The sequence below is a fragment of the Bombus huntii genome, chromosome 4 (genome assembly GCF_024542735.1).
Source record: "Bombus huntii isolate Logan2020A chromosome 4, iyBomHunt1.1, whole genome shotgun sequence".
Classification (NCBI taxonomy): Eukaryota; Metazoa; Arthropoda; class Insecta; order Hymenoptera; family Apidae; genus Bombus; species Bombus huntii.
In genome coordinates, this window is record NC_066241.1 from 10,572,375 (window position 1) to 10,589,015 (window position 16,641).

Consider the following 16,641-nt stretch of genomic DNA (forward strand, 5'->3'; position numbering starts at 1 on the left):
CGACGATCAGGTTAGAGCGTGATTACGATTGCGCTCGTTGATGATCACCAACGATTCTAATTAGATTTTACCAAGAACGATGCACTTTTTGCGCTATCTTTTTTCTTCGTCCACGCACGAAGATAGGAAGCACGCTGTTAAATCCAACAGATATTAAATTAGTGGCTGTTGGATCCGAGGAATTCGTGATTTACAGATTATTCTAAAGCGTACACGTTGCTCGATATTTTTTCCAGGAAAATTCTAGAGATCGAGCGCTAAATAACGACTTGTTCTACTTGACGGTAATAAGCGAATGAAAAGCGCTTTGGCGTGCAATTTCTAGCGAAGAAAAACGCTTCGCCTCGAAATTGGTGCGTTCAGCCGTGGTCGCCGAGAGAAAACAATGGTAATCGGCTCGAAGGATTTCGTGTAGTCACGTTGCATTGCAGTTGCAAGTTTCCTGCATCGTGGCACTCGTTCGTTCGATCGGCTACGAGCAGTGTCGTTGTTCCGTGGTACGATCGGATTGCCATTTTCTCTGGATGAAGAGGATTAACGATATTGGCCGGGAGAAATCGGCTCGGTGTAGCGGTATTAACGTCAGCCGCCGCTTGACTTTTGTATTTTCGTTCGTCGTCGCGATTCTCGGCTCGAAGCAAAGAGAGCCGAGCTTTCTCACAGCGTTCAGGGAAGGAAGGTAACTCTCTTCCGTCTCTATCCCTCTTTCTCTCTCCTTCTTCCCCTTTCTTTCTCCCTCGTTCTCCGTGTTTTCGCGTCTGGCCGGCACCATCTATCATTCTGTCAGCTAGGAGATTTCAATTTGCTCTCTTTTTGCGCCATTACCAGGCCCCGAAGCTCGCGCAAAATTGTATTTAATTGTGATTGACTGCTAAGTGGAGGTGGCCGACCACCGCCATTTGTCCTCCGATTTTTGCATATCCCTAATTGCGGGAGGAACATCGCCGCTGAATCGGTCGGCCGAATCATTTGCCTCGCGAGAAAGAACCCTAAAAACCTGTCCTCGCGCTTTTCTTCCTCGGTTAACTTCTTTATCGAGTCTCTGTGTCAAACGGTCACGTCGATCCCGAGGGAAACGATTTTAGAGCCTTCGCGAGAGCAACGTGCACGCGATAGTCGACGAAATGTTTCGAGTCGCGACGCGTTCCGAGAAACGCGCCAATATTTCAACGATTAATCGGTAGTTCGTTTCAGACAAACGATAAGCTGTCTGATTTGCTTAAAAATGTTTCTAAACACGTTTGTATTAACCCTTAATTACACGCGTCCATATTTTTACTATTGATTTAACGAGTCGACGAAGGTACTCGAGTGATCGAACTCGTCAAGTTCTGCTTAAGTCGACATCGTAATGATCGGATCGTAGATTTTTATGCATCGCGCTTATGCGAACAATTTAAGAGCGTAAGCTCGCGTACGATATGCAAAAGGTACGTAAAACGTGTGTTTAGATGGTATTTTGTAAAAATATACAATTGGCATAATACTCTGTGATCTAATAAGAACGAAGTAAGAGTCGAACCTTCTCTGATAGACGAGAGATCTATAGTTAAGGGTTAATAACGACACAAATTTCATTTCGTATGTAAATTTAATCAAATAGAACTGATTCTATCGTATCGTGTTAATACAATTAAACGTGTAATTCCAATTTTATATGTCTGGTGCTGTATACAATTGTTCGTAACCGGGAAAATAATCGAGGTGAACGCAGTGTGTCTTACTTAACGCCTACGGATTCTTTGGTTTATCTTGAAATCTTTTAATGGACTGTAAAGTTCGTTGTCCCTTGTAATCGACGAGGTACTTAATCTTTTCTTACGTCGTTATTTGCCATCGACTTTCTTCTTATAAATCATTCACAGTGGCTACAGAAAGTGTTTCCACCTACCCTTCGCTTCGAACGAAGCGTTTTTAATCGGTTTCTACGTTCGATTTTCATCGTCGGATCTCGAATTTTTCTAGTCGCATTAACACGCTCGAGCGTAATCAATTGGTACGTAAATGTCGCAACAGGCACAACGACGTGCCAATAATTTTCGGAGCTACTTGTAGCTCGACGTTTAATTTTTTGTCACGCGGAATCCAAGTCGTCGTACGTTCCAAAATCGAACGATTTAAAAACGATTCGATCAGCCACGCTTTTCACAATATGAAGTACCGTCGTGAATCTCGCCTACAGACGATATTACGTTTTCGCAGTCACATGGATCGATCATCGCGATCGAGAGATCCCTGTCCGTTTATTTATATATGTACAGAATTACCTATAACAACGTCGCAATAACTTAATTGTATCTAATTAGATATTTACACAAATCCTACAACTAAAACACGCTACACGATATTTTACTATTTACAATGAAACTTCAGGCGAAGCTCGTTTCCGCTGTTTGTCTAAAGATCGGTTTACATTACGCATTCGGCGAGGAAAATAATCGTTCGGACAATAGTCGAATAACGTTTACGGTAGTGATTCATCATTATGGTATCTGACAGTATCGACGTAAGAATATTTCTCCGTATCGTACAGTGCACGTCGTTCCATGCTAGTTTGTATTTATTTTTAATTATCGAACGGAGAAAATCTCATTCTCATAAATAGAAAAATATTTATGGTAGAACGTAACACGCTGTATAAAGAATTATACAATGATATACCATAACGAAATTTGTACCGATGTCTGTATGGATAATGTAAATCATCCTTAAACCCTAAGCAAAGCGAACGAGGTGTATTCCGCGTCGACCTGTCTCGTAATACGCTTAAATGATCTCGTCTTCTATTCTGCCTCCCCTTAGATCTCATCCCCTAGGGTTAGCAAGTTCATCAAACTCGTTGCGTTTCGCGTATCAACGATGTTATCGCGGTTCGATCAAGCGAAAAATATCGCGGAATCCGGCAACAAGGCCGAACGAGGAAAAAGCATTAACGAGTAGCATCGTGTACCGCGTCTGCACGCGGCAATTATTGCTAATTAAACTATTCGCCGGGATCGAAACTAAAATTCTCCTCGCCGAGAAATGCGGCTCGACCACGTTCTACGAGAAAGTTGGGAAACACGACGATTCCGTAGTTTAGTCTGTAATCGTTAATATCTGCGCTGATAACGACGCTTCGTGATTTTTGTTACGTACCATTTTTACCTTTACGCGCCGATTGACATCGTGGACCGTGCAACGAAGCTTCCACGATATTCAGCTCGATCCCATTCGTCCTGGCGTTCTTCCGGCTGGACGTTCGCTCGAACATCGTTTCGAGACCATTTCTGTCGTCGTCGATGAGCGACTACGTAGCTACAGTTCCCCTCGTTCTCGCAGGTGACGAAAGATTTCACGGTGATGCGAAAAACCATGCTCCGGTTGCAAGAACCGGAGAATTTGAGACGCCTGTTTTGGCCATCCGCGTCCCTCCGTCAACGAATTTGCTCGAAATTGATGCAGTACTTTAGCTTCGAGCCTTTTTACGCGCTCGACTCTTCTCTTCCGACCGGATAGGGACGCTCCTCGCCTTTGCCTCTCGTCGTTCTCTTCCTTCTTTCAAAGAAAGTAGGTCCATCGAAGGCTATCTGGAGCTTTTCGTCGCAAGAGTTTTCACTCCCTTTGCAACAGCTCGTACAACGCCGCGATATACGTTTGCGCCATTTGTAGAGTCTCGAATTTGCTGAGCTTTCTGTCATTGCCGAGGCTAGGCACGACGTCCCGTAGCCTATCGAAAGCATCGTTCAAACTGTTCATCCTTCTTCTTTCGCGCGCGTTCGCCGCTAGCCGTCTCTTTCTCAACACCTCGATACCCGGCGTGCCGTTTTTGATCTTCTGCATGCTCTCCTTCGCCTTTTGGCCGGGGTACTCCATCGGCGAGACGTGGAGAGCGTCGTTTTTTTGGTGGTACCTGGACGGCTCGCATTTGCCGCCTTGCTGGCTCTGAACGTAGTTTTCGTTTCTCTGCACGCTGTACGTGGCACCCAAATAAAGAATGTCGCCCCTCTGCCCATAAGGATTGCCGTTATTTCTAGGCAAAAAACCATCACCTTTCGGGATACCATAACTCTTCGCGGCGAAGAAACTCTCCTGATTCTGGCCGAACTCGCACCTGCCGTTGCTAAAGATATTGCTCGTGTGGTGCTCCATTTTTGGCGGGGTGTCGGCGCTTTGTTTGGCCGTAGCATTCTCACCGGTGAATTCGGCCCGGTTCGATACACCGTCGTAAACGTTCTCCGCGCACTCGTTCATTCTGAACACCGGCCTGGCCGGCTCCTTCGCCGTCCTCATGTTATTCGAATGGCCGATTTGGTGCTCGTTTCGGCAACCTTCCTGGTAGTAACCCTCGTAGAACTCGGTGAAGTTGAAGCCAGTCGCGGTCACGTGAAAGCTGCCATTCGCTGCACCGATCTCTTGATACTCGCGATTTTGACAATCCAACGAGCTCACGCTACCACAACTGCTACCCCTGGATCTCGGCGGTTGAGGATAGATCTCCTGATGAATCCAGCTACGAGGATTCGACTCTGGGCTACTCGCCGATCCGTAACCCTCGGAGTCTAACAGATCGTACTGTTGGAAACTTGTGTAAGCGGTCATTCTCACGGAACGTCTGTGTCTCTTCGGTTTACTCGAACTAACGATACTCGACGACGTGTAACGTGGTATTTAGAACATGATACACTAGAACTGTTCGAAGGAACGATCTCCTCAGGCAACTGTCATCTTGTCTGGTGAAACGAACGAATTGACGAAGTCGACGTTCTCGCGATGGAAACATTCGGCCCCCTCCAGAGGACAGAACGTACGATCAAACTACCAATTGGTTGATCCTGTCGCGATATATCATGTTTGATCGATGCGTGAAACTGATCGGAAGAATCGAATGGACTCACTGGATCCTTTGGATGACCGTGTATGCTTCGCGTACGGAAGCGTTGCGTAAACTGACTTTACCTGGCGATCTCGTGGTCTGGACCATGCTGCCCAGTTTTCTTAGGGCCCGATGGTGGGGATGGAGGACTACTGGGGCCCACGTGGAAGGGATCCAGGAGGAGTGGAAGGGGTCTACAGGGAAGTGGGCATCTCTTTGTAGAAGCCGCACGACCGGACACGCCCCTCGTCTTCCTTCGTCCTTCTTCGCTGGGGGCTCTGGAAGGTAGAGTCAAAAGACGATCGACGCGAAAGAAAGGCGCTCTATCAAGTGGCACGCACGGTCATGGGACGAGGCGCCGCGTTCTTGACATTTGAGACACGGCAACTAGCCGCTGTTCGATTTTTCTTTTTTTTCCCCTCCACTCTCCCTTCGACTTTTCGTTGCGGACGCGCTTCCATCTCGTGACCCTCGCGCAAAGGGGATTTCGGCCGGAGTTGCCATACGATCGCTGTTGTTGTAAATCGTTCCAAAATGTCTGTTCGAAAAACGTGCAAGGATTCGAGTACTTCAGAAGCAACGCCGATCAATTTCGTAGATTAAACTTTTTCGTAGAAAAACGACGATTGCGAAGATTTTTTTGTTTTAATTCTCTTTGAAATTTACAGCTGTTTATGCAGTCCCTTCTCGTTGCAGTTGTCATTCGATTGCTAGTTCTTGCCTTTATCGACGACGCGAAATATGGCCTTTGACCCGTCAATAACCGTGCAAACGAACCACAGGCTATAATTAATACATATCGTCTATTTCTGATTCTGTCTTTCAAAAATTAAGTAATAAAGTTTTCGTGATTCTTTGCATGTACACAAATATTTTGGACATTTATACGGCTGAAGTAAATCTCGCCTGAGATTTCAAACGCTCCGGATAAAAGTTATTAATCAAAGAAAATAGCATTGGAAATCAAAAGGATGATAATACGATGAAAAATATATACGTTTGTTTACTTTAAGCAATTTATCAGTGAACAGAATAATGGCGAAAAGAACGCACGAAACAGTGGCTTCCCAAGAATATAAATTGGACGTTAAATCATTGTCCTTCACCCAGATACTTTGCAACCTGTAAACGAGGGCCAAAGTAATTATGCGACTCGTTGGCAACTTCTTTCTCGTCCTCTTTTTCCTCTTCGTCGCCGTCGTACTTTATGGCACTTTAAATACAGAGGGGCTGGAAAGTGTGGACAAATTTGACTGGTTTACGAGGGTTGCACGCGGTGCACGTCCATTCCGTGTAGATGGTGCAGATTCTTCGAGAGGTTTGCTTTTTTTTTTTGTCCTTCTAAATCTCCGCTTTTTATCAGAGATCGTATCTCTTCCTTTAATGTATGTATTCCAGCTACTTTATACAGTGTACCGTGTGTATCGATAATTTACGTCAAGTATTACGTACTTACGTTAAAAAAATCTTTATTCATCGTGATGAATCATGTGCGCGAACAATATTTAAATTGTAACGTAAATTGTTTTTCAAACTGTTCATAGAAGGATATACGATGAATTTACTTGCAGCATAAGTGTAAAAAAGATAGGAAAATAATGGAAGATTTAAATGCATAAAAAGATAATACTAAGTCAACACGACTATAAAATATAATACGAAATAGTTATAAAAATCTATGGGAAACTACCTTTAATACTGCTACCTTTAATGTCTCTCCTCTTTGGTTTGTAAAAGTTCTTTAGTACGAGTTTTACGATCAACCTAAGTCGTTGAGAATATTTCTGTAAAACTGGTTTATTGTTCTAACGTCTTCGAAAATACGTTTATACGTTGTACAAATAGCAGAACTGGCGTAACAGTGGCAAAGACTATTGCATAAGAATACTACGAACAAGGAAAATCAGTTTTCGATATTTCAAGTTCACATATTGCGAAACATGTGAATTCTACGTTTCACGCTACAGACGTGACAAATTCACGCGAAAACGCCTTTATTGACGAATCTTATTGTACGCGAATATTTTTACCAACGTAAATAGCTATGTTGGTCCTCGAGTTTGCCATACCACTTAGACTCACGACACTTTATGAACATTTTCGATTTAATAGATGTTATATAAACGATCTCCTGTTGGTATATTGCAGAAACATTTAGGATAACAGTGTTAAACAAATTACATTGTTCCATTGGAATTGGTTTACTTAATATTACGCGTAATTTAGTATTTAGGCTTTGGACGTACACAGAGATCCATATTTTTATGGACAAAACTGGGAAACTAGAACGTAAGGCGAGACGTTTGTTTCAGCTACCGTATATTTCCATTAAACGACTAACGACACAGAATTCCATTCAACGACTAACGTACAGTTCCGTGCATAATTATAAAATCAACCTCGTTTTTACATTTGTCGTAATATTAAAATAAAAATTGACAAAATAGTTTATTTCGTTCCGTATCATAACATAAAACAAAACGAAGGATACGACAAATAAAAATATTCTTTTTAACTTGAACGAAGAACAAACAATTACATAAAATTCATTCGCGTTATAACGTTCGAGGTTCGCGGAATAAGCTCCTTCTTCTCGGACCCTTTCGTTAGGAAAGTGATTTTGTTGAAAGAGATCAAACACAGTTTCGTATCAACGGGCAAAAATATAATAATCGACGTGGCAATTTTTTCACACGACGTAACGAGACGAATGAGGCAAAATCGATTAACTTTGGGCCGGCAGCAGCCGCAAACCAGTGATTTTCGAAATTCTCGGTCCCAGGGAAATTCCAGTTCAGGGTTGTATGGGCGTACCTCATTTATTTCCCTCCTCTTTTTCGGAAACTCGAAGTCACTTGGCTGTTTGCAAAAGGCGGCAGCCTCAAGAAGCTCATTATCCTCTGCTAATACCCAACAAATGAGCCGACCCTTCGTGCCCGACCCACAAAGAGAGAGCAACGTGCACAAAAGGGTAGCGTCGTTCGTGTCATGTTTCTTAACAGTCTTAAAGCATATAGTACGGATGAGGGGTCTGGGGGGTGTTGTGCGGATTATAAACAAACGGTTGCTGAGCATGTACATAACTGTATATATACGTTTGTACATGAGCATTCAAACATCGCTATATCAATAAGTGGAATTTTGCTTATGATTTTACCGTAGCAAAGTTTTCTTTGTCCTACGATATTAAATTACAGACGAGCAATGTAATTATTCTAATATGTTAATTTGCCAAATAAGTATTTAGATTACCGCTTTTAAACGCTATAGTAGCGTCCGACTTACGAATTACATATCCGCGTACCTTTCGAATCCATGAAATCCATATTTCTCGAATTTTGCTTTATTTGCTTATTTCTAGACCGTTATGTCATTACACCGCTTTATATCGATCATTATTCCTCAGTTTTCACGTCAAATGTTTTTTTTTTTTTTTTGCAAATACTTATACAATATCCTGTTTCATAACGTAGTATCATGGACGAGGGGCTTGGGGGGTGTTGTGCGGATTATAAACAAGCGGTTGCTGAGCGTGTACGTAGCGAGGCTAAGACAAAAGACCGGGGGTTGTTAGAGGACAATAAACGAATTAACAGCAGTACGAGTTGAGATGTCAGAGAGTGCGGATTGCGTCGATGAGAGTCGCTGATTAATTACTTAGTCGTGTTAATTATTATACGTTTGCTGCGATTAGTTCATGTTTAACAAACATCATTTTCTGTTCAATTAACACCTGTTTAATCTACTTATCATTAATAAACTAAGTATAGTAGTTACCATACTACAATTTGGGGGCTCGTCCATGTGATTGAACAGGTGTTAATTGAACAGAAAACAATGTTCGTCAAACATGAACTAATCGCAGCAAACGTATAATAATTAACACAAATAAGTAATTAATTGACAACACTAATCAACGCAATCTGCACTCTCTGACATCTGAACTCGTAGTGCTGTTAATTCGTTTATTGCCCCCTAGCAACCGCTTGTTTATAATCCGCACAACACCCCCCAGGCCCCTCGTCCATGATACTACTCATCCCTGTGGTGGGGGAGGGGGGAAATCCAAATTCGTCTTTGTTCGACAGTTGCACGTAGCGACGAGATTGTTTTGACCTTTTTTTATATCTTTTTTTATATCTTGATACTCCGAGGCAAATAACAACATGATTTGAATTGTCCTCTAACTCATGTGCCGCTACATCACCCCCCCCCCACCAGTGATAACGTTTTTTATGTTATGTTTGCAATAGGTTTTCTTTGTACAATATTATATTATGCCTGAGACATTCGCGTTATTGAGTTGGAGATTGTCGAGTGTATGAAATTTATCCTACTATAATCGTTCTAAAATATTCGTAATAAAAAAAGAGAATCATCTTGTTAGGGCGGGTTTGAACAATGCGAACAGGTACTACGACTTTGTTTCAAATGTTCTCCAATTGTTATTTTTTTTAATTCATTTATTTAGACTCGCATCCACCTCTGAGAGCTGTTAGCGACTACAGTTATACAATTATTGTATGTCATAGACTTGTACAATTCTATATTACATTGGTGTACGTTATTGTTTGGTGATAAATACGTGCAATATCTACATCGCATTGGCGAGCATATTTCTATACTTGTGACACGTGTCAGTTGTAGCGAATGCCGTTACTTCGCTCAAGTGGGAAAGCTTCGCGTCTTTTAGGAACTGTAAGAGTCGTTTCATTTCTTCCTTCTCGCTTAGAATCGTCTTGAGATCGTTTGGAACGTACGGCGTGGTCGTTCATTTTCGTTTCATTTTCTCGAATTATTTCAATCGTTTATGCCATTTTTTTTTCTATTCCATCGTTTCGCGATACTCGACCGAAGCTAATATTGGAAATGATATTTCACGACAAACTTTCTAATTCATTTTCGTTTCTTACAGTTTTCTGTTAAACGTGCAATTTTATGCCGATAACAACGAAGCTTGAAATCGTTACAGCTGTATAAATATCGTAGGATCTTTACTGCAATTAGTTTAGTTACAATAAATGGATTAAACAGATGTTGGTTAAACAGGAAACGATGGTTGTTCAACGTGAACTAATCACAGTAACGTATTATAATTAAGACAATTAGATAGCTAATTTGCAACTCTCGTCACCACGGATCCAACGCTCTCCCATAATTCGCAAAACTGTTAATTCGTTTATCGTCCCTTAGCAACCCCTTGTCTTTTGTCTTAGCCCCGCCACGCACATGTTCCACAACTGCTTGTTTATAACTCACCCGACACCCCCCAGGCCCCTCGTCCACGATGCTACGATATTTTCGACAATTTGTTCGTATGTAATATAGTATTTTCCATTCAGATCGACTTACGAACCTCTCGAGATCCTTTCACATTGCTAGTGAAATATCGTGTTCTTAAAAATCCGGTTGGATCGCGAATAACGACAAGCCATTACCACCTCTTGTTTATACGCTGTAGCAGGAAGAAGCGAGGCGATGAATGATACACAGCGAGTATCGTCGCAGCCTATCTCTTCCTCGTCCTCTCTGTGCATTGATTCCGATTTTTCAATAGCGAATCATGTCCTACAATCGAGCGATAAGTTTAAGCATCGAGATAGCAGTTTCATGACCGAGACATTATTTCGCCGAGACTTGTCGCTATTACGCTACACAAAATTGGTCAATCATAATGAATACGAGTAATTTGCGTCAAATGAACCTCACCAGCCACTATCCCGTCTTCGAGCGTGACCATCGATCGATCTATCGAACCCGGTATTCTCTGAAGGACCATTATGTTGCTTCTTCTCTATGCAAAGAAATCTTTCGTCTTCCATATATACATACATATATCGGGTGTATCGAAAATCTGGCTAATTATTACATACAGAGTGCGGCCGAATGACATGCGGGCACCAGGTGATTCCCTATGGGAAAATAGGAAGAAAATCTGGAGTACAATTTTTTTTTTATTTAAGGCTTAGTTCGCGAGAAAATCGAATTCGAAGATTTGTCAAGTATATTGGAATATGGCCAATTTCGGAAATTTTTTCTCAAGACGCTTTGTTTCCGAGAAAAACCAATTTTCAAATTTATCATACGCTTGTACTCGGTTGATGTTTAACTAAATCTGCTCGAACTTTATTTCTTTGAAAATGAAATTCCCGAGTGGGAAAATTTTATTCCACGTTTTCTTATCTTCATACGTAGAACGATCTCCTGTCGATTATTTAGTACTGTCCAATCCAGAATCAGCCACGTTCAAGTATACTTGATACATTTCCAAACTCGATTTTCTCGAAACGTAAACCTTAAGTGGAAAAATTTTATTCATTTATTAATCACCTTGTATACGCTCCCTGTATATGCAATAACCTTGTGACATGTTTATATCTCATGGCGATTTAAATTGTTTTATTTCTGGGAAAAAATATCTATTTTTGATTTGTACACTTGTTGGATGACGAGTAAAGTTATCACTTCTACCGATTAATTGCATTTTGTCTATTTATTGTTAGTTCTGTTTGCCAGTAACGCGAATGACAACTGCTTTCGTATCGATATCAATTCGTATTAATCTAATTTTCATTATCTGAATTTTGTACGAACTATTATCGTATCGTTTTAAAACTAATGTGTTTCAGTGGAGAAATAATTGTAGAATATACGAAATTTATATTCATTTTATGGGCTACTTGCTGCCTACGATGATTTCTATTTTATCCCACTTTTCCAAAGATACTTTATAAATAATAATACATTGTTTCCAAATTTTAAGATTCTATATAGCCATAAAGAATTTTAAATTTCGAATTTCCCCATTCTTATCGCATGGAAAACTCTACCAGTACCCACCTACGCGAACCGCACATTATTATTTGCAACTGCCCAAAACTTTATCCAACCTAATATTAATATTAATATTGTTAATTCTCTCTCTACTCGAGCGCTCTACCATTCAAAACCATCGTCCCCTCAATTTTATCGAAAACCGATATTTTCCAAACGCGTAACATCAGCCACACGCGCCTACCATTTCCAAACTTATCCATTGCGCGTAATTATAACGCGAAGCAACATCGTACTCGACAAATTGTTAATATTCCATGCCGCTTTCCCGCTAATTTTATTTTATTTAATCAATCGACGCGCACCGTTTCAGCCTGAAATCACGCGAGCCAATGATTTATGACGTCCATGCTGCACATCCAGTCTTCGATCACGAGCAGGTAACCGAGATGAAAATAAAAACGCGGGAATAAATCCCCGCGTCCGCTACGTTATAAGTTATAGCCGCGTGTCTGACGGCAGAGCACCGCGAGAGATACAGGAAGCCGTGTATTACCCAAAAGAAACTCTATTTTTCCGATTGCTTGGGTAATACATGTATGCAAATGCAATCAACTCGCCATACGTATGATCCAATCCTGTTGGCTGTGGCGGTTTGTCACGCTTGCACGCACGTTCTTTGCAGCATCGATCTATAATAGCGGCGGAGGAACGAACGATCTGTCGGCCAGGGGACGGATAACACGCTGGTGAGCAATAATAAATTTATTGCGGCCGATGAAGGGCATAAATTGATTATTAGTTGACCGCGGCACAGTTACAGTTCGGTCCACCGTGCCGATGATTTACAACATAATGATTCGTGTTCGACCGATGCATATACCGCACTGATATACGCCAGTGTAAGGTACTTTTCAGTTGGTTGCAAGTTGCACGAACGGATCAACGCGAGAGATCGCGATTTTGAAATGCACGTGGCACGTGATACGTGGATTCAGCAATCGAAGACACGTGTACACGGGTTACAAAGACACGCGTAAACGAGTACTTAAGTAGGTACACGGTTGGTTAGCGCGGTCGTGAAATCGGTTAATCGAATTCACATGGTCGTCGGTTGTTGGTTCAGCGATTTCTTGGAACAAACAAATTTTAAGCCGAGTAATGACTCTTCAACGTAGCTACTGTGTCCGGAAAGAATTAAAGACCAAGTCAAAACGTTTCTAAATGCTTGTGGATTCCGTCGAATCGAAGATCAAGTAAATTTAATTCATGGAGCAACGATAAGTAACGTAAGATAATGATAACGTTATCGGCAACATAATTTACGTTGTACCAATTGCCGAAGTCACGTGTATCAAAATACATTAGGTTGTCCGAAAAGTTCCTTTCGTTTCATAAGATGATAATAGATGAACAACAATTTCTGTTTTGTATTATTTTATTGAATTAGTTATGATCCATTTTGTTATATTTCTATTATTATGTTCGTGCGTAATTCAATAAACTGATATAAAACAAAAGTGTATTATTTTCTTATAAAACGAAAGGAGCTTTTCGGACAAACAAATACAATCACCGTTGTACATTTCATAATTTAATGTTAAAATTTATCGTCACTTGTAATAGGCTGGTACCCCGCTGGGGGTAGCCACCCGCGTGATAATCAAACAGCTAAAAAATTCTACCAAATTGGACAAATTGAAAATTGTGAAATATTAAATAAAAAAAAACTTGCAATAGGTGGCACTTTCAACGACGATAATTTAGAAAAATACTCATTCTATCAAATAATAATTACATGTTATACAGCGTGTTCCCAAATTAAATGTGAAAACAACGGGAACGTTTCGTTCTCGCTCTACTTTGAAAAAAAAATCGCCAAGAAAACAAACCGAAAAGTTGTCGTCTTTTCGTTCGTTTATCTACTTATTTATATTTTTTCTCCATTCTGAGATACCAATGTGCTCGAAAATAATATCGGAACGACTTGCTACTGTCGGATGTATCTAACGCTTGCATCGCTGCAAGACGCCAGCATTTTCAACAATATCCATTCGTCGAATAGACGATGACACGAGTAAACAAATGCAAATAAATAAGCGAGAAAACGAAAACTTGATCGTATAGTAAACGCCCTATACGAAACGTATATCAACGTGAACTCAACAAATTAACGTCGTTCCCTTCGTTAGACGACAATCAGTAAATAGACGCTACAAACAGATTTAACGAACTCAAGCGTTTACTCATCTCGATTCTGTTAGCCAACGAGGGCTCGATTTTCCAGATGATTTAAGATGCCGATTCCTCGGGGTTCATTCAAACATGACCCCTGTAACAGGCAGAGATTTATGGGAAACCGGGGCCCCTAATTAGAATCACACCGAGGTGTCCTAATTACAGGTTTGGCCGCGGCGTTTTCGAGCCTTCCCGAGGCTGCGCCTTTGGCGTAAAACGATTCCAGTCCTGCCAATTTCTGCCCTTTTTTCACTAACGGATCGTTAATCCTAGGAAAAGTAGACAAGCGTGGGCGTTGGCTACGCTCGAATCTACATCTGATTAGCTCGCACTATATCTGACATCGCAAATGAACCATTTTAACGCCTTCTTTGTTTCTTTTCCTTCTGATCTGTGGCCAGGAGGGTCGGTTCATAGAACGAGACCCGCGTACAGAATTCGTGTTTTTTTTTTCTTTTTGTCTTTAGGAAAATTAGGAACCAGAAGACTCGTAAAAGTTGATCTCAATTTGTAACATAGTCTCCGAGGTCGTGCAACCTTCTGCCTTGACATTTCAACGAACAGACTGAAAAGGAAGTTGGACTATGAGAATATGAGAAAAAGTTGAAACGTTTGAGTATCTTTTACCGATTCGAACAACTTCTGTGTGAAATTTATTCGCATTTCTCACGGTCAGAGGAATAATTAACGTACACGCGTGTTCGAACTGCGTGTGATCCTACGATTAGTTCGGATGAGCAAGGTTCGATCATATTCACGTATCAATAGCAAATAATCTTTGGCTGTTTAATAATTGTTTAATAAATTAATCGACTGAATGAATAGGTAAATAATAATAATAAATTCCGCGTCCATTTCCACGGCAAGTCTAAAAATGCATTTACGACTAAACGCAAACGTTAGCCAGTCCAAATAATAGATACGTATAATTTGTGAAAGGTTTGAAGATTCGTATTAAAAAAATTCAATGATATTCGAGTATAAACGCGCAGACCCGGCGAAAGCATATTTCCGGGGCAATTATTAATTTCACGGTAGATGGGATAAATTGCAACAATGATAAATTTTGTCGCAACGAGGTCGGCTGTCCAATGTTTTATGCAGAGAGAAGACATTCATTAATTTCTACGGCTAACGGTTCGTATCAGTGATTAGAGTTTGAGAAAGCCAAGCAACAGAGGATGACATTACCGTTTCGCTATTATCCCGATGAATCCGACCTGCGATAGTCGCGTGAAATGATTCGATCGCCAGGATAATCACGCGGCAGAAAAATATGTTTCTTGTATTTCGAGGCACCATGAATATAGAATGGCTATTAGATTTTTATCTCGGATAATAATTACGAAATAAATTAAGTTGAGCTTGCTAAAAGCACTTTTCCCGTTTTATATCCTCGCCGCTGTACCAACTCTCTGTATACTACGAAAAATGATAATTATCCTGCTGGTAGTATCGTCGATGACTGCAATAATTTGTGGTAGATTTAAGTTGATATACAGGCTAAGTCAACGAGAAGTATTATCTAAAATAACTCATTATCTATTCGGTTTCATTGAAATATATCTTCGAATTAACGTTGCGTTTCGAGAAACTCGTCGGATGGATACGAATTTATCTTCTAACGTCTCAGATTTTCCGAGATGTTAATGTAACCAGAAATCTTTTAAATTCTATCGTATATTTGTTACAACGTTACTCGATCCAGCTGGATATTCTCTACAAAACAACGTCGACGTATTTATACCGTAAAATCATTAGTACCTTCTTAATTCTAAAGTATCTTTACTTTCAATTTATATTCCTATATTCGACGTAGTAAACGTTATCCTTATGTAAAATATAACAAATTACCATGAAGTCCTGTGAAGTTAAATAACTCGATCCAAACGATGGATCGTCTATGATTCATCGATATCAATTAAAACCTACGAGAAACAAGAACAAATCACGACAAGAGGGAATGTATAATCATCCAAAAATAGTATTCGTACAATTTCGATAAAAATCCAGGAAATGTCCCCCAGCATCAAAAAAAAAAAAAAAAAAAAAAAAAGAATAATAATAATAAAAAGAATGGTCCATTTTGTCAATAAGGGTTGCAGTATTTGCTCGAAAAAATATAGCCCGGATATACGATAATTCTCCTCGAATGTTTATTGCGCAAGGTGCGATCGTTTAGGTACACGCGTAAAAATACTCTCCGGCACGATGATACTTAGTGTACCGTTTCGTTAACATCGGTACGAAGCATCTTCCGCACACATACTGTACAGTTACTTTTCGGTCGTTCTAAATAGCTGCAGTGTAATTAACAACGGTAATAATCTGTTAACTGACCAATAAAACCCGAAGATCCGAGTGGCACTGCTCGTTTTAATTCACGGTGGTTTTCCAGAGGCGTTTATAACGAAGTAAAGATAGTGGATGTCCTCGCTACCAGGCATCGCCGGGATGCCATTAAACAAGAATGCTTGGGGACATCAATGAGAGAATAAGAAGCTCGACTCTTCGATTTTCTACCAGCAATAATTAACAGCTACTATATAGTAGTACTACATAGCAAGTAGTTAATAGCTTGGCGTAGTAGACGCGAATTACACTGTCAAATGTTTGGCAAATTTATTGGTCTATTAGACAACTTCTTTCTCTGTAACATCGATTGAATTAGATTTGAAATATGCCGCTGTGGTAATTTCGAATTGTACGCGGTGGATTCGTCAATCCCTGCAGGATAGATAGGATCGTAATAAATTGATTATTTGGTATAGGAT

General features: G+C 40.6%; 1 protein-coding gene and 1 long non-coding RNA gene across 3 annotated transcripts in view; one reads left to right on the top strand and one right to left on the bottom strand.

The window, feature by feature from the left end:
- Positions 1 to 16,641, top strand: part of LOC126865070 (uncharacterized) — a 102,388-nt gene that overhangs the window by 76,058 nt on the left and 9,689 nt on the right. The window lies entirely within an intron of this gene.
- On the bottom strand, positions 3,595 to 4,673 carry LOC126865068 (protein twist-like). The gene has a single exon (XM_050617151.1). The coding sequence runs from the start codon at positions 4,579 to 4,581 to the stop codon at positions 3,595 to 3,597; it is 987 nt and encodes a 328-aa protein (XP_050473108.1). The 5' UTR covers positions 4,582 to 4,673.

Excerpts from the sequence above, each read along its gene's own strand:
- LOC126865068 (XM_050617151.1), bottom strand. The coding sequence starts at position 4,581 with ATGACCGCTTACACAAGTTTCCAACAGTACGATCTGTTAGACTCCGAG.